Source organism: Frieseomelitta varia, unplaced genomic scaffold, assembly GCF_011392965.1.
Source record: "Frieseomelitta varia isolate USP_RPSP 00005682 unplaced genomic scaffold, Fvar_1.2 scaffold_251, whole genome shotgun sequence".
Classification (NCBI taxonomy): Eukaryota; Metazoa; Arthropoda; class Insecta; order Hymenoptera; family Apidae; genus Frieseomelitta; species Frieseomelitta varia.
In genome coordinates, this window is record NW_025109981.1 from 676,957 (window position 1) to 695,545 (window position 18,589).

Consider the following 18,589-nt stretch of genomic DNA (forward strand, 5'->3'; position numbering starts at 1 on the left):
AAAGTACGCATTTATCCTTCATTAATTGAAAAATCTGAACTGTATCGAATTAAAAAGAATCAAATAATACATGTAAATTAAATGTTTATTTAAAAAACATATTTATAGATATTTTGATTTATATAAATCATTTTGATATATATAAATTAAAATATCTATATATTTCTTATGATACAAGGAATATTTATTTTTATATCTTCTTTTATTGTTACGTAGTTGCAAAAAGATACAAAAGACCTTTTACGAATTGAAAAATTTCTGATCCTCCCAGCTTTGATTCTCCATAAACACGGTCGACAAATGTGATTGGAACTTCTCCTATAGTGTATTTGAATTGTCTAGCTCTTACAATCATCTCCATCTGGAAGACATACCCCTTTGATACGCAGGACTGAGTAAGTTTCTCCAATACGTCTTTCTTATATAGCCTGCAATTTCAATACTGTAAGACATTTAGGACATTACAAAATTCACGTTCATTAATGTTCAAATTATTTGCCTGAAACTTCCTGTGAGATCACTGGCACTTGGCCTCAGCAAAAGTTGAGTCAAAAAATTTGCTCCTCTGCTTATTAATTTCCTTTTAAAGTCCCAACCATAAACTCCGCCACCTTGTGCATATCTGGTGCCACTAACGACGTCCAGATCAAGATACCTCTGCTGCTCTATCATTTTTGGTATGAATTTGGGCTATGAAAATAAAAACATACGTAAAATTTGACATTTCTGAAATATCTCTTTTGGAGAGGAAGATAAATACATGATGCGACAAATCTGCATCCATAATGACAATGAAGTTTCCTGTAGCATGTTTAATTCCATGCATATAAGCTGTGCCTAGTCCAAGCTTCTTTTCTCTTGGTCTCAAAACTATCTTGTTCTCTCCGTACACGTTCTGCAGCTGTTTGGCCATGTCCAACGTTCCATCTGGTGAACCATCGTCTATCACGATAATCTCATAATCAAGTTCGCTAGAATGTTGTATATTTTCGCTTGACTGTCCAGTCATTTCGATTTCATACTTATAATTGTCTAATTACACTGTGCAGAAGCGACTCATTGTCAGGCTTCACTCAGATTTGAGGTTATGTCGCCATGATATTTACCTCTCGTCCATATATTTCACGATAAGCCAAACAATTATCGGTAAATTCTCGATTTCATTGTAAGTTGGAAGCAAAATCGAGTATTTGTCATTCCTTGCCAATTCCTTTATGTCTTTTTTCGTCTGATCTCTCTCGACCATGTTCGACACTGATATACTCGGCAGAGAAACGCGTCACGAACGAACCCTTCCTTATCAAACGTCGCACTGACAAACGCGGCGGAATAATCCACGCGGCTTCGGGAAATTTGTCAATAAAGTAGTCGTCTTTCGGTGACGTGTCACGGCGATAAAACCAGTGCTTTCGACTTTCATTCATCGAGTCCTCAGATTCATACGAATCGTTCAAATATTTGAAATTCCGGACAATATGGAGTCTCGAGTACTACCGGAGAACGGCATGTATGCACGTATCCGACAAAATCTAATGCAATACACGTATTAATTAAACTGCATCGCAATCTTTAATCTTTAATTTTTCCATTTCTACCGGTAAGAAAATTTAACGTTCGTCGCGATAAAACAGAGGCGACTGTTTCAGGTGGTGCGAGAAATTGGCGCTGCCCGTTTCAAGCCGGGACGTTTATTGCATCGAAAACGCTTCGGGTGAAGTGAGATTCGGCAACGCGACGGCGTATAAACAGAAACATAAGACAATTGCAATTAAAAGAGTCGGGTGCCAAAGTAACGCGGACCGCTGCAGTTTCCGTCGCGTGTAACAAAGGTCGACCAACCGGCGTCCCCACCACAATGAGAGGCAACAGCGAACCACGGCTGCGACCCCCCACCGCCGACCTCGGGATCTTGTGGAGCAGCCGCCGTCCCGAAGCAAACGACGCTCCTCGCTGCACTCTTCGGTCGTCTACGGACCTAGAGTGTTCGTTCTGTTCACCGAACCGGTGTGGTCAGCGTGTGTCACTGCGATTTAATCGACGTGTCGTCGGTACGTAGAACCCGGTGAAAAAAAGCGACGCGTGCAGACGAACGAGCACGTGAGTCACGGCTCGAGCGGCTGTTTCGCCTGTTTCGAAAATTCGCGCGATCGTCGCGGCAGGGACGATTTTGAAAAACGTCCGCTGGTAGTCCCTCGAGGGGATTTGCTAAATCTCTCGTGGGTGTGTACATGTGTGCATGTGCTCCTGTGTGAATCGTAAAGTGCGATCACCGCGTGATTAGTCGTTCACGATTGAAAGCTTGGTGCTTGCGGCGTTGTCTCGCAAACAGCTCGTGTTCGCAACAGCTCGGCTGGCGTGATGTATTGTATTCTTGGGTTGACGTTGCCGGTCGACGTACTCGGCGTTGTCACCCGTGGGGCTGAACGAAAAATTGACAGGGGCTGATCGTCTCGCGTCAACGCCGAGAAGTCGCGAGGAAGAGACGGCGCGCGATTCTTTCTTTCCTTTTTTTAACGAAAAAGGTGCGCTGCGTCGGCTGCAACTTCGAACGGACACTGCAGAGGAGTCGCGGCTCGCGATCGAGCGCACGAGGTTTCAAAATTTGACGCGAGTTTCAACATTTGATACGGTGGGAGAGTCTTCTGTTCACCTTTGAAAGAAGATGAAAAAAGGACGAGACGGTTGATCCGCGTCGCGTGCAGGGGTGGTGACCTTCCTTCGAAACCAGATCGATGTTGCATGGCCCAGATCTATCGGTCGTAGTACTACTGACATCGGGATTAATTAAACGAACGACGACACGGCTCGTCGTCGATCGGGATTCTTTTCTGCATCGGCAGCATTCGAGGCGATGATCGCGGCAACAAAGCCCAGTGTGGTATTTCTGGTCCAGGTAGCGGGCCATGCGGCATTTTATATGGTCGGTGGGGAGGGGGGGAGGAGGGGAGGGGGCGGATTTAGGCGAAGACTGTCGGAGGAGCGGAGAATCGGGCAGGCTGGCGAGCAAGCGGACTGGTTCGAGCAAATACCAGCAAGCATGGCGTACGCTGCACGAGGGGTAGATTGGTCCGCTCCGCACCCTGCGATCAATAAACCCACCGAGAGGGAGCAGTTCCGTGACGAGCCGCACTACTCCGTGCCTCTCTGTTTCACTATCTTTCTCCTTCTCTCTCCTCCTTTCCCTTCTCTTTCCTCCTTTCTCCCATTTCCTCTCTCGATTTCTCTCATTCGCTCCTTCTCTCTCTCTCTCTCTCTCTCTCTCTCTCTTATTCCCTTCTTTCTCTTTCTCTTGTTCCGTCTCTCTTCTTCCATCTTGTTCGTCTCTCCCCCCGTTCGCTGCCTCCTTCCCACCTAACCCACGCTATCAACGATTCAGCACGTGCACGCTGTATCATCGGTGCTTTTGAAAAACGACCGGTAACGTGTCCCAGGGATTATCGCGAAACCGACGGACGCTAAAGGCTTCGCGCACTTTCAGTTTTCACGCATTGATTTCCTTTCTTCCCCGGGTTCTTTTTCCCACTCTTTTTTTTTTTTTTTTTTCTCCCTTGCCCGGTTTCGTTAGCCAGCGCTTTTTAGCCAGCTTCAAACCAGGCCTCGTTATAATATCGTCGTGATTTCCAGCCAGCAGATGCGCTTGCTCCAGGATGTCGTTCAGCTGCGCCGCTGAAGATTTCAAAACGCTACCGCTTCTTTTCGTTTTCCTGCCTCGGTTTTGTTTTCTTCTTTTTTCTTTCTCTTTGCTCCGCCAAGGAAGAACCAACCGCCTGGCTTCGCGATAGAATGATCGGTCGTATAAGAACGTAGGAACGTAGGAAACTACTAAAAGTACGACCGATGCCCCGCTTCAGCTTGATCGCATGCACCGATCGCGTAGCGTTCGTCGTAGCGAGCTTGAGGAAATTCGGCGCGATCGTCGTGCAAAAATTAGCGAGAGAGAGAAACGGCCGACCGAATGAAGGCCTTGAACCGAATAAAGGCCACTCAAAAAGGAAAGGAATCGGATATATTTATCGGTGTGACATGGGAGGGACTCGCGTGCATCTCGCTCCGGGGATAAAGACCACTGCAGGAAGTAGTTTCGACCTATTTTTAGAGTTTCTTTCACGTTAGCGCGTGGCTGTTGCGATCACAAAATACCTTAGCCCGCGCGATTTTAATCCCCTGGTGAATCGGCCAGCTTCAAGGTCGCGTGTTTTTCTGTGAAATCAGGTGAGAATCAGTGCGATCAAGGAAGACAGGATCAGAATGTGGCGTGATCCTCCTGGAGGAGGGTATAACATACCCACCTATTTAACGATGATGCTTCTCTTAGCTCTCCTGGCATTGACAAACGGTGAGTCAACCAACTATAAAAGAACGTGTCGTTAGCAATCGTGAGTTGCGATCGTTCGTATGAAATGAATTTTTAAATCGATCTGTATCAACGATCTGTCGCAATTAAGGAAGCGAACAAAAATCATTAACACTGCGATGACGTTTACCCTGGTGTCATGTAATTTTCCGTGGTTAGCATCTGTTGAGAAACAGATTGAAACAGATTTTTTTACATTCACTTATTCATTATTTAGTATGTCTACTTTCTTACTTTTTTGCTGATTCATAGTTACTGATCTTTTATTTTTTTTTTTTTTTTTTGTACACGAGGAGAATCACATTTTGTAAAACCACGAGAGTGATTCAATAATTATCCGCGATGTGTAGTAATATTTTCTGTGTATATTGGTTTTAGATATAGTACAAGTCTTAACAAGATAGTTTACTTTTTTTTTTGTCTATCATGAGAGTAACAATGACTGTTTTATGTTCGCACTGGTTATTCAGGAATTTATGGTCTGAAGAGATACGAGGCGCTGAAATCTATAGAAAAACTTTCAGCACGATACGAGCACAGTGTAATGTGCATAAGTGGACTGTGATAAGTTTAAAACTGGTCGCAAAGAATCGAAGGAAGCGGTGCATGCACGGCTCGCTTCTTATTGAACGTGTGTTTTTCTTGTCGATAAAGATAGATCAAGTGCGTTGACACGCGGAGAATCATATTGAAAAACAATTTTGTTGTTGCAAGATCTCTGTTTCGATCAATTTTTTAATTATATCGCGGATAATTGTTGAACCCACCCTCGTGTTACCACAATTAGCCAATCATGTTATATCGTTAAAAAGGGTAATGACTCGAAGAAACGCATCTCTGCGCTGCAATCTTGCCTATCCAATCGTTCATACTATACATATGTGCATCGAGCACATGCTGCGCGCGATGCAAGCCTCGAGTTTAGCAGCTGGTGCACTAACTTATCTTTCATTTAGCAATCTTATCGTGCTCGATCAATAGGAGGATTAAGTACAGCTAGCCCTGAAGTGAAATTTTTGCTATCAATGTCACGTTGCGTCTGTAAGATAATTCAATGCGAATTTGCTTATAAAAGTTCTTTCGATATTCATTCATGAATATCTGAATTCAAATATTCAGATACGATCATAGAAACGAGGATTGCGTTCAAACGTCCGCGCCTGGCTCGGCCCAACGAGCAGTTTCTCGAGGGAATGAGATGAAAAATCAGTTAGACGGATGGAATCACGGGTTGCTTTATTTCGAATCCGTCAGCTCGCGAAAGGTTCACGAGAGGCGTGCAATGTAGGTAGAAACGGAGCACGGACTGCAGCTGCCGAGGTTGCGGCTAAGAAAGAGGGGAGTAGGAGGAAACCAAGGGAAAGGAACAGCTGCTGTTCCCAGAACGGACGGCCGTGCTTGAAACAGAATCGTGGGCTTACTTGTGCGACGCCAGGTGAATCTTTTGATTTCGCATGTATCACGGTCTTTAACGTGAGATGCCTTGACGATGATTCGGCAGACGGTAGAAGATGAATATGGGGGGATATCTACCAGAGGCCGCGTCGTATTGAATGAAACGTCGTTGTGCGAGAGAGCAGCCAAGCAGATTTCACTCTTTCAGTCCCAGTAAATCGTACGCATTATCGTGCAGCTGGTGTTTGGACAATTGTAAATTATCGCTGGTGAATTTGTTTCTTTCTGTTTAATTGCAACGTACACAGTTCATAGAATGACTAACATCTCTCTCTAGTAATGATTGAAGGTGGCTGAAGATTAATTCTTTGGCCATATCTAATTAATGCTGAGATACTGAGACTGCTTTCAATCGCTATAAATAGCTGTCTATTAGAAATGAATCTTTGAAACTTGAATGATAAAGATATATAATAAAGATCTCTTGATTGCGATTGAATTTAGCAAAGCATTCGATCTAAGTTGTAGTAAGATGTAAAACATTATATACTTTACAGTAGAAGAAGTGTTAAAGAAAATTATCCACCTTTTTTGATGGAATTCTACTAAGTGTCCAATTGTTTACGCACGATAGTTCCAAAGGAAATGAATCTTAATGGGAAATAAATATTAAATTCTGTTCGATTAAAGCTTTAATAGCTTATTAGTTCTCCGAGGGCAAGCATATCTATTACATGTCCGTAGAATATAGGTCATTCGTGTTTACTCTTCATTTTTTTATTGTTCTTGGCTTCCAAAAGACGTAAAAAAATTTTTCACAATTTAATGAAGCTTTTTGCTATGATATTACATATAATCAATGTTTTGGAAAAGAAATGGCAAGAACAAAGGAATGACTACAAACAAATTATCTAGTAAAAAGATACAGAGATGTTCCACCAAACACACGCGAACATTCAACTTATTGTGATGTGTGATCGATTTGATTCAGCGTTGCAAAATAAAATGCGGAGTAGACACGATCCTTGGCCAACTCCGTTCCATCAGGTCGATCGTTGAATGAACAGTTTGTTCATTAACAAAACACACGCGAGCAAACGATCCCGCGATAAGAAGGCGAAAGGAAGATCGATCGATGACCTGGGAAACCCGGTGTGAAAAGCATTTTTCGCAAAGTTCCAGCGTTACGCGCTCACGATCAAAGACGAGATTCTTCCGGGTCGATAACCGCTCTGCTACTCTATATATAGGCAAAAGTGACGTCCGGAATATGCGTTGCATCAATTATATTTCCAGCAGAGACACGCGTTTTAACGTCCCATTCGCACGATAGGAATAATACACGTGTGACTCACGCGCCTACGTTTCCACGCGTGTGCATACAGTCCTGTCCATAAGTTACCGGACACTTGCTCATTCTAAACAAAACGATCGTCACGATTATTAACCCGTTCGCTACCATGATGTCTCGCCAGAATTATATCGGTTATGCAATACCACTGACGAGATATCTCGCGTTCCTGTCTCTCAAAGGGAGAGATATATCTCGTAATACAAAATGAAGTGAAGGATTGTTGTATTTAACAGACAAATAATCATTTAAATTTAAAGAAGTATCATTTGCTTGGTGAAATTTTATTTGTTCGATCTCTTAATTTTTATTTCGAGATGTTCTTGCTCGGACACGTTTGAATTACTATTTGAAATTTTTAATTTTAATCGAAAGGAAGATTTGTGCTTTCAAATTCAATATAAAGGCGAATTAATTAACAGCTATTTACGTAAAACGTAGAATAATGATTTAAAATGGAATTCGAGTATCTGTAACAAATTATTTGAAATTTGAAAGATTTAGAGAACAATAATAAAGTGAAGGTTGCGATATAGTCATCGCAGCCACGAATTGTCAGGTCGTTCTCAAAGTAAATCGTAATCGCACCTTAATTTTATCAAGTGTCCGGTGATTTATGGACGGGAGTGTACCTTAGAACTCGCGAGATCGTGACGGACATAATAATTAGGGTGAAAGACTTTTGAAGAGCTCCGAGGTCTTCTACGGGCACCTGAAAATCTTTTGCCTACCGCGTCTCTTGCTCTTCTTTTCTTCGATGTAATCGCCAGGTCGAGTGGCGATAACTTATCTCTCGTTAAGTCGAACAATTCGCGGATCGTTTAAAGTGGAAAGGGTCATGTCGACGAAAGCTACAACGCGAGAAATACGTAACTAAGAGCGCCATAAATGAATTAAATAAATAGCGTTTTTTTTTCAAATAAAACAGAAAATAATATGCATAAAAGATATAAGTGATATAAATTTTGTCCAATTGATCTTGCCAGTTGAATCTCTACTTATTTGAACCTGAACTTCTAATTACGCGAACGAAGAATCGCTAGTAGAGCGAATTTCTGTTACACGAACTCCCTCAATTATAATGTAAATTATCCCCTGACAAGTTCATGTAAATTTTTACTATAAAATAAATATAAATACGCATGAAGGCAGCGAATGTTTCGAAAATAGACATGGGAGAGGCAACGCGAGATTTGAGAGGGAACCAAAGAGGGGGAAGAACATGCGCCGAGCTCCGATACGAAAAAACTTGGTAACACCTGTTCCTCGTACCTGCGCACCTCCTGTCGCTCGCCTAGTTGGCGTACGCTTCGCCAACCGGTTCTTCGTGACTCGGAGTTTACAGCGTTCTGCGTTTATCCGTTCTCGCCTCGTGGTAACCATGCTTATAAGCCGGCTACGCATCGCGAAAGTGGAACAAGGGACTCTTGTATAATCGTAAACATGCGGAAACTGGCCTCGAGGTTGGAAATAGTCAGGAAGGATATGGGCAAGAATGAGCAGATTTAGATCGTGACGTAGCTGATTAGCTCTTTGGGACATCTTGGTACGAAAAATGTTTCAACTTCTTAGTGCTTGAATACGTTATTCATATCACCATCAATTAAAAATTAATTTAATTATTATTAAGTTGAACTGATTTAATAATCAAATTGATAATGATGAAATTTGGTTAATTTAATTAATTTAAAGTCTTTAATTCTTAATTTCATATTTTATGACCAAGAAAAAAAACGATTGTGCACGTATAGTCATTACCATTAATATCCGGACACTATTAAATTCTGAATAATTAAGGAACAGTGGTATTAATCCCCAAACTTGCAATTTTTAAACGCATTTTTTTGAAACTCGTATTTTTTGTTTCTATACATCCACGTACCTAGTGTCAACGGATTTTTATTTTTAAAAGAGTCGGGATAGTCGAGTTTCTGACTTTGGCATGTTTATGAGAGGGATTTGTACCTAAGAAGGAGCAGAACTAATAAAGAACATTGTACTGACGAGTAGAGCTAACAAGCGATGGCTGGACCACACGTGCAGGCGTCGGGTGTCGTGGAACTTTCACATGAAGGAAATAGTAAACAACCCAACGTTGCAATGGTTGAAAATAGAGGTATTGTTTCTTAAGAATCTGGCCAGAGTGAGAAGATACCCTAAAATCTTGGCGAGCTAATTTGGAGCTATTAGCGAAGCATTCACGTATAATTTTTCGTAATCAGTACTTTCAAAATCAATACTTTGAAATTACAATTCTTTAACGATGCGTTGCTTATATATTTCTCTAAAAATAAAGAGTATCTCAAGTTTAAATGTTATTAGCACATACAAATTCTTATTAGTACATCGATTCTTTGATCGAGTTTTATTACTAACCATCCCCTTAAAACATTACAAATTTTTTTTTTGTTTGCTGAGCAAAAGCGTAAAATCGAAATATAAAAATAGGATTTTCTAGTCAGCTGAATAATTATACCACGATTTAAACCTGCTCACTATGCTCTTATTGCTAGAACACTTATTGTGTTAGAATACTTTCGCGGGAAAATTTGTAATCGAATATTGCCACCTATGTTCACATCGAATTTTGTCGAGGCACTACATATCGATCTTTTACGATCGATAGTGATTGCCCTCGATGCTCGCGAATGAAATTGGCATCTCTGCAACGGAAAAGGAATCACGCATTACGTCTCCCTTATGGTCACGTGACGTTGATAGCATATTATTCAATAGCAGACCGGCAACCTGTTGTTTGCTGCAATTGGCGACGCGCCAATTGAACGTGGGTGTCGTGTATCCTGGTGGAGCCGTTGGTAAGCGAGTCTGAAAGACACGCAACAAAAGTTCCTTTTGCCGGTGACAGTTTCGATTAATTGGAATCTCCTTCGTTGCATCGCGAATGGCACTGCCAGAAGAAACTGATGGACGGTCGAAATCGTTGATGTATTCTCTTGTTAGAGTAGACGCTAGAGAAGACGCTGTTAACATGGTCAGTTTCAAGTTTCTTCTTCTAAGTTACGCCTAATCTAGGTAAACTAATAAGATTATATGTGTTAAAAAGTGGAAGCGAAAGAAGAACAGTTTAGTTGAATTTAACATACATATATTACATGATGAAAATAAGTTATTTCAGTAACTTGAAGAAAAGTGAGGTTAAACGGCTCTCTAACGAAGATCAAAAAATGGAGGCAAATGGATCCAATATGAATCTGAATTTTGTTTTTAGAAGGAAAAGGAAAACAATTTGCATCATGAAAATGATTTATTTTGAATAAGAATGAGGTTAAATGACTCTCTAACTCTAATTCTTTAAACTAAAATCTGCTGTTCTTTTACTATGTGTGTGTATAATCCACAAATGAAATATTTAATTCATGTGTCGTTACATTAGTTTATAGAATAACTAATATGTGTATATTGTATCAGTATTATAAGAAGCTCTGCGAGGAATCTCTATGTTTGAAATGTCAGAGAATGAGTTTTGGGGCTCATGTTGCTTTATTGTGATTGAAAAGGACTGTATTATCCTCCATTATGAGGGATAGCATAGCTTAGGAAACCTTAAAAGTATTAAAAATTAAATGATCTTACTAAATAAAAAATAAAAATGTCAAAGATAATTTAATTTTATTTTAAATATGAATTCTATATTCTATAACTATATACGTACTATATATTTACATATATGTAAAGTAGAAACTTCTATAGTGAAATTTTATCCTACAATCAGTTTCTTTTTGTTTCCATAGTGGCTTGCGCTGAGGACGAATCCATGGGACCAGTATTTGTCAAGGAACCACCAAACCGAGTTGACTTCTCTAATGGAACTGGAGCTGTCGTCGAATGCCAGGCCAGAGGAAACCCCCAACCGGATATCATCTGGGTTCGTGCTGACGGAAGCGCTGTTGGAGACGTTCCTGGACTCAGACAGGTACTTTCCTTTGTTTTAACAAATTTTACTATACGGATAGGATATCCTTTAACCTATCAAAGACTAAACAATGTTTTATTATAATGCTATTTCTTGAAATTTCGTAAAATTATGAGGAATATTGAGCAAGTCCTTGAAATTTATTTTTATAGTTCCAGTATTAAAAAGTTGAGTAATATGAAGTAATTAAAGAAAATTAAGAATGGAACAAATTAATTAACTCGTTCGTTATATAATATAACAGTATTCTTTTATTATAAGAAATTCTGTAGGAATCGTTCATAAGTATTTAAACAGTCAGTTTTAGTAACTATCGTTCATAAGTCAGTATAAACGATTAAAACATTAATAATTTTATTCCATTTTCAACTTTTGTAACAAAAGAAACTTTCTCTACTGTTAATCCTTTATTTCGTCTAATAATTAAACCTAAGTGATTTGCTAAAGTAAAATTGAAACAAGAAATACATTTGCATCGTTCAAGTTCTATTTATTTGCAATGAATACTTACAGAAACTGTTAGTGAGAAACAAAAATCATTTAAGATATATTTGTGCAAAATAATTTTCATCTATCATAGTACCGTCCATTGTTCTTATTAATATCTTAATAGATCCTTTTAGTATCTATAATTGAAGCATTTAAATGATAACAATAACATAATAAGTAACTTTGTCGTGTTCAAATGTATTTAAGTAGTATAGTATGCATTCTTACCACGAAATATATAAAATCGGAATACACAAATGCATGTATAATATGTATTATAAATTTAATTTATTATATTTAAATTATAAATTATATTAAACATCTTCTTGGAACATTACAAGTTCTTTTCGTTTTCTAAACGAAACATAACTAAATGTAATTATAAATATTATATCTAAAAAAAACTCTAAAAAAATAAGGGGAGAGAGGAAAGAGCACAATGATTGTCCAGCGTAAGATATTCGTCCATTCTAGGCATCTTGATTTAACGACAAAAATTACTCGTAGAATAACCCAATTCGGTCGAAAACGATTGACTTCCCACTATCGAATGTTTGCGACACCCACGTGTCACTCGTTTACGTTTATCGATGCAACGAACAATCTTACGTCAGTAACGGTCATTCGACGATTAAGAAGGCCGAATTAATTGTCGCCTCATTAGAGCAGATCTTTGGTGAATGAAAAAATTCTCTGTCTTATGCCAGGTCTTACCAAATGGGAACTTGGTCTTCCCTCCTTTCCGCGCCGAGGATTATCGTCAAGAGGTTCACGCTCAGGTTTACAGCTGTCTGGCACGTTCCCCGGCAGGTTCAGTTCACAGCCGAGATGTCAACGTGAGAGCCGGTAAGTGTTCATCTCTTTCCATGTGAAGATTACGCGGAACTCGCGCCCGTTGCCTGGCCATCTTTTACCAAATATTTTTAATAAGACAGAACGAATTTCCATAAGATGGATCATGAAATAAAGTTACGACGTCTTGCTGTTGTCAGAGTGTAAGAAAACAGGTCTCAAGATCAGTATTACTATAACTAGACTGATTTTCATGCGTTTACGGGAAATTTAATCTCTTCAACGACAAGCTGTCACATAAATTTCTAAATCATTTCTAAGTCGTTTATTTTTTTTTTTATGCACAGTATTTCTCAAATACAACAATGGGGACTCGAAAATGTTTGCAACAGCAAATAAAGTTTTCGGAATTTTTAATTAGGTTTGAAAAGCAGATATAGTTTGTCAACTTGTGGAGCTCCTTCCTTTGGAGTTTTACGGTTGAAGATGCAAAGATTTACATGCAATAGAATGTGCAAAAATATATACAATATTCAAAGTAGAGTATTTATTACAATATCTAGTAAATGAAACAAATTTCTACTTAATCCTTTCGTTACTGATTTTGTTACTGTATTAGGAATAAAAATTTCTTTTATCCTTTTTTTTTTTTACCCGAGAATGGTCAATTTAGATTTCTTATATTTACTTTATCCAAAATTATCCCAAGGATATGAGATTTCTTCATTACACAATAATGATTCATTAGTAATAAAAACACTCTGTTGAATTATGAAGCGTTTGCTCCATAAAGCTTACAATAAATTAAATTACTGATATTTCTAGTAGTAGTCTTGATTTTAAAACAAAAAAATGGCTACGTACACAGAAATTTAAAGATAAAGAAATTGGAATACGAAATTTCGCGATTTAACGAATAATGTTGCAACCAAATGCAAAGAATCAGGACAATCTTCAAAGAGTTAAACTGAAGAGCAATTGCAGTCAGAAATTTGTGGGCCATTATTCTCACAGTAGCGAAAGGATTAAATTCCAATGACATTCAGAATGAGTAGAAGTTCGCAATCATAACTATTTCTATTCTTCAAATTTCACGGTTTGATTGTTATTCAAATTCCAAAAAGACGACAATGGCACGACGTGAGTAAAACGGCCCAGGCACGGGGCACTTAAAACATTTTCTTTCTAGTTGTATCGAACAGCGAATGACCGAGTACCTCGGTATACACTTTTGGGTCAGTACCTCGCGCCATGCGTTTATCTATCGCGACGTGCACGGTGAGCATACGATATCAGTAGCAATTATCGCCGTTTCCTCCACCGATCAGGCGAAATTAGAGCAGGTTTCCACGAGTAATCGCTGCCGCCGCCGTTGTTCGCAAGAACGTTGTTCCGCCGCTCATCGGTTTCTGCTGCGCGGACGCGGGAATCTATAATTAGCGATTATACGCCTTTCGCCCGGTATTTCCGCTTGAAAATTTCGCCGGGAATTATCGCTGAGATTTTTTTTCTCCCCATCGTTCGTCGAACGCGGCAAATTCGCGCGGACGTGCACCCGGTTGACCCAGTTACACGTCGACCCAGTTACAAGGGCTCGCGAGCCAAAACTCTCGAGTGTGAAATATTCGAAATGAAAAGGAAAAAAGAAAAAAGGAAAAACCGGAGACCGAGGGGCGGCGTTTGCTCGCGACTTTCGGCCACGAGTTCTCTTTTTTTCATTTCCAAAAAAAAAAAAAAAAAAAAAAAACGACGAAATCGCAGTGGTGGCGCAGTACTACGACACGGACGTCAACAAGGAGTACGCGATCCGTGGGAACAGTGCCATTTTGAAGTGCGTCGTTCCGTCCTTCGTCGCCGATTTCGTGAAGGTTCTGTCCTGGCACACCGATCAGGGAGAGGAGTTTGTGCCCGGCGACGATTACGGTAGTACTCGCATCGCGTCGTCTGATCGAATCTAAATCGAAACGTTAAAATAGATGGTCGTCTCCGTCTCGTTTTCTCTCTCCCTCTCGAGCAGATCGCCGTCAAATCGCGTTCTCGATACGCGATGAAACCAGCATGTAACACGTCGATGAAGAAAAGGGGAAACGTCGGACGACCGCGTGTGTGCATGACGTTTGTCGAGGCAATTGTTGCACAGGCTACGTAGCCGCGAATCCATAGAAAATGGAACGGTGGACCGAGATCAACGCGGGTCAGTCGCTCTCCGCTCGCATAATCAACGTACACGTTATACACGTTATACGAGAACATCGTCGACGTTACCGGTCTCGTTAACGTTCCTTCCAGCTCGTTATTTCTACAGGGGAGCGTGCCGGCCCAAATAATTGGAGCACATCGTCGACATCGACGTCGACGTCAGACGTTCCTCCCTTACCCTTCTCTCTGCCTCTGGCCTCTAACGCTCGCTTCGTTTCGCTTTCTCCTCCCGTGTCTGCCTCGTCCCCTCGCACATGCGTAGAGACGAGCGTCCACACGAGCATACATGCACATACGCATAGGCACAGACACACGTACACACACGCAGTCACAGAGTGAAGCTGCACCGATCGTTTGCCGACGCGACGTGTCGATGTGCTCCTTCTGGATGCAAGCTCTTTTCTAAGCTCTCTCTCGCGGCTGCGGCGTAAGACGCGACCCAGCGAATCGATCTGCTCGACGACGAGAGATGATGACGACGACGAATACGTCACCGCAGAAGCTGCCGTCAACGTCGTGCGTCCCCAACGATGTTACCCATGTTTCGTCCATGTTCTCTCTCCGTACGTCTCCTCGAGTTTCGTCGAGAAGCACGCAAAACTCCACGGTCATGTACTGGCTCCCAAACAGCAACAAGATCGATGACAGTCGCGCATAATATTCATCACGGATTTCGTTGCACGCGTAGATAATCGCCGCGAACGCGCGGAACATAGTCGGCTGGTTATCGGCCATTTCCGTTCCATTCTAGTGGTACACCAGTATTATCAGTCCGAGGTAAACAACGAGTACGTGATACGCGGCAACGCGGCTATTCTCAAGTGCAGCATACCGAGCTTCGTCGCGGAGTTCGTTCAAGTAGTCGGCTGGCAGGACGACCAGGGGAACTCTTTTAACCCGGACGAGAAAAACGGTAGGGAGTTAGGTTCTTACGGGAGGGGTAGGTGTTTTTAGGGGCGGGGACAGAAGCTGGCAGCGAGTTACCAGTTTGTCAACGTCGTATGATACCACGGTAACAGCGACCGATCTAAATGGAAAGACGATCGGGGGAACGATCTGTTAACACTGTCCGGCTAATTTGCCTTGTCGTGCACGCTCCTGTTTTCTCCTAGTCGTGACTCAGTACTACGAAGCGGAGGTCGTGTCCGAATACGTGATACGCGGGAACGCAGCCATCTTGAAGTGTACCATACCGAGCTTCGTCGCGGAATTCGTGTCGGTTGACTCCTGGGTAGGAAGCGACGGTTCAACCTTCAAACCGACCAACGACTACGGTACTACGTCTTCATCGTCTTTGTCCTTTCTTCCTCCCCTCCGTATGTCTCTCCCTTCCCCTCCCGAAGAGATTTTTCTCTCTCCTGCACGAGCAGATTCGTTTTTCCCGACGAACTTGGTAAAAGTTCAAAGCGGCACGTGATAACGACCGGTTTCCGGCGCGGTCCACTGTCTGGCGGCATGCAGTTGAACGGCGGCGGCAACGCGACGAGGGTTAACGAACCATTCGCTGCGGCTCTCACGCCGGGATTACGCTCCTCCTCCAAGAAAAACAAATCAACGCGACATTAGCAAAGCGGCCAGCCGCTCGAGAACCGCGCGAGAATCAAACTCTCGAGCTTTGAACGTTTAACCTCCACTTCGTTCAATTCCCCCTCGCCGCGAATTTTCACTCGCGAATCGCAACTGCGTAACAAATTGCGAAGCAGCGCGCGTGAATCGTATTTCGGAGCTGTTCTCGCCTAGAAGCCTGATTTTCCGTGCAGTCGTCACGCAGCCGTATCAGCCGGAGATTCTCACGGAGTACGTGATCAGGGGGAACAGCGCGATCTTGAAGTGCAGCATCCCGAGTTACATCGCGGAGTTTGTTACGGTCGAGGCGTGGATCAGAGAGGACGGGGAGGTGTATCTTCCGGAGGATCCGGCTGTTGGCCAGGGTACTACTACCGGAGTTCGACTTTGCCAGGGCTTAGTTCGACACGTCTCACGGTGGATCTCCTCCTTCCTGGCGAAGGAGGCGCGCGATAACTTCCCTCACCCCCTCGTGTCTCGATTAATGCTGGGTTTATATTATTCGCGTCTGACACGGTTCTATCATTGGATGCTTGTGTCCAGACGTATTAAAATTCATTTATACTATTTCCGACTATTTAGAAAGTTTTTCGATCGAACGCGAGTATTTAAAAATATTTTTGAAACATCGAGACCACTCGAGGTCTGTCTTTTAACGAAATATAATATAAATAGATCATTTTATTTTCTCGCGTAGAATATTCTTTTGTATTTCTACTTTGAAATTTCAATGTTTTCGAATTTTTCGAAACGCTTGCGTTTGATCGAGAATTTCTTGCCAACGATTATTCATATTAAAATCGATTTATACTATCCCTGGCGAGAAGTTTTCGATCAAACGAGCCAAGCTGAGTCATCCTAATCGGTTTGCAAGCTTTCAAAAATTGTAAGAAAATTTTGAATCACTCGTTAAAGTGTTGAAAAGATTTTTAATCATTTACTTTACGCAAACATTACGCAATCACTTTTCAATTCAAATCTTTAGAGGGTTATATAATAGTTAATGACTGATTTTGTTTTTTCATGTATTTCGAATAAATGCAATTTATTTTGTTTAGTTTCCAAAGGTTTCAATACTTTCAGTGTTGTTGAACATTTTCGGATGCCCGCGCTTGATCGAGAATATTCTTGCTTACCCGACACGGAACGATTCCGATACAGACACCAGTATTCATATTTCAGTAGATATTCACACGTTTGTCGAACAGTGATATCCCATTCCATCGGTCAATCAATAGAAAGAGGATTCTTAAAGCTATATAATGCAATATAAAGCAGGCGGAAGTGTTATTTAATTACGTAAGACTCGACTATAATAGCAATGTATCATTAATAGAGCGTGGATTGTTTTACATTAAAATGCAGAATTGTACAGAATTTCAAAGACGTGAAAAAACACGTAAAACATTCAAATCTAAAGTGTAGTGTTTCTCACAATATCTGGCGCGTAAAATAATTTTCTACCGACATCTTATTTTTTTCAAAAATATTTATAAATTCGCGTAAAAACCCGCAGCTTAATTATTAGATACACATGCACAGATGAAATTGAGAGAAAAAGGCAAACGCCTTTTAGTGGTTAAAAAAAAAAAAAAGGAAAATTGAAGGACATTTTACAACAAATTAACAGACAATGGATATTCAACACGTTCAGATCAATCCCATCGCGTTCCATATCCGACAAAGCTATTTTTCGCGTGAACGATGGCCAGGCCAGAAATCGATACTTGTCTGTGCTGACACATGTAACCCATGTTCAAACATTAACACATTCAACATAAATGGAAACTACGTTTCCCTTGTTTAAAAACGAGGCGAAGAATCTTTTTCCCATTATTAACCCGCGACAGTCTAATAAAATTATGAATTTCATTCATTCGAAAATATGCATTTTTACTTTACGTAAAAAATACAAAAGAACATGTTTTACAATCTCATTTTCTAATAATTATGGTAGATTTAGTTATGTTTCATTGATTTTAAAGATGTACCAAGTTTTATAGTTTTCAAAGACAAACGTGTCCCTGTTTTCCCGCCCTCTGCATGATGTGAAAATATCTTTGAGAGAGAATGAATTTAAAAGTGTCAAAATAATATTTAAAATGAGACGATTTTGTCTTTCTTCTAATTTTTTACCTATAAATTCATACGAACGGCGTGCTGTATGTTGTTTAGCTGAATTTTCGTCACAATTGATAATGAATCAAAAGTATTGAAAATAAATTGTTTGGTATCCGACGCTGTATCTTAATTGTTAAGAAAAGGCATAACAATTAATTAAGAACACCGTTCACAGCTGCAGTATTAAAAAGTCGGATCTTATTTGAAATCGAGGGCACGTTTGTCAATATTAAAAAGCTCTTCCAACTGCATGTAAAATATTGCATTAACACAACGTTCGTCCTCGATAGAATTAATTATCATGTTTAAAAAAAGGGACAAAAGGTCTGTTTTCCATTATCGTATTGAACGATTTATTATTGATACAAAAAAAAAAAAAAAAAAAAAA

General features: G+C 40.7%; 2 protein-coding genes and 1 long non-coding RNA gene across 21 annotated transcripts in view; 1 reads left to right on the forward strand and 2 right to left on the reverse strand.

Annotated features, from left to right (window-relative positions):
• Positions 1 to 67: 67 nt before the first annotated feature.
• Positions 68 to 1,808, reverse strand: LOC122528470 (dolichol-phosphate mannosyltransferase subunit 1). Of its 2 annotated transcripts, none has more exons than XM_043653622.1 (4): positions 1,107 to 1,808; positions 761 to 971; positions 500 to 690; positions 68 to 428 (listed from the first exon to the last, which is right to left on the reverse strand). In XM_043653622.1, exons 1-4 carry the CDS (start codon positions 1,244 to 1,246, stop codon positions 209 to 211), a joined length of 762 nt encoding a protein of 253 aa, XP_043509557.1. In that variant the 5' UTR covers positions 1,247 to 1,808; the 3' UTR covers positions 68 to 208. The 2 variants fall into 2 exon arrangements, with proteins under 2 accessions (XP_043509557.1, XP_043509558.1); XM_043653623.1 differs by having other exon boundaries at positions 761 to 1,041; positions 1,107 to 1,229.
• Positions 1,809 to 1,922: 114 nt separating this feature from the next.
• The window catches only part of LOC122528463 (Down syndrome cell adhesion molecule-like protein Dscam2), a 115,762-nt gene continuing 99,095 nt past the window's right edge, over positions 1,923 to 18,589 (forward strand). For 15 of the 18 annotated variants that reach the window (XM_043653593.1, XM_043653596.1, XM_043653600.1 and 12 more), the window contains exons 1-4: positions 1,923 to 2,048; positions 4,213 to 4,336; positions 10,853 to 11,034; positions 12,231 to 12,369. In XM_043653593.1, coding sequence (XP_043509528.1) covers positions 4,249 to 4,336; positions 10,853 to 11,034; positions 12,231 to 12,369 — 409 coding nt within the window. In that variant the 5' untranslated portion in view covers positions 1,923 to 2,048; positions 4,213 to 4,248. Of the gene's footprint in view, positions 2,049 to 4,212; positions 4,337 to 10,852; positions 11,035 to 12,230; positions 12,370 to 14,076; positions 14,239 to 15,660; positions 15,789 to 16,307; positions 16,446 to 18,589 lie in introns of those variants that run through there. The other 3 variants (XM_043653610.1, XM_043653614.1, XM_043653613.1) reach the window with 3 other exon arrangements.
• LOC122528472 lies at positions 9,561 to 12,364 on the reverse strand. Its single transcript, XR_006306582.1, has 4 exons — positions 12,238 to 12,364; positions 10,785 to 11,042; positions 9,849 to 10,069; positions 9,561 to 9,763 (listed from the first exon to the last, which is right to left on the reverse strand). It is a non-coding gene; the product is annotated as an uncharacterized LOC122528472 (long non-coding RNA).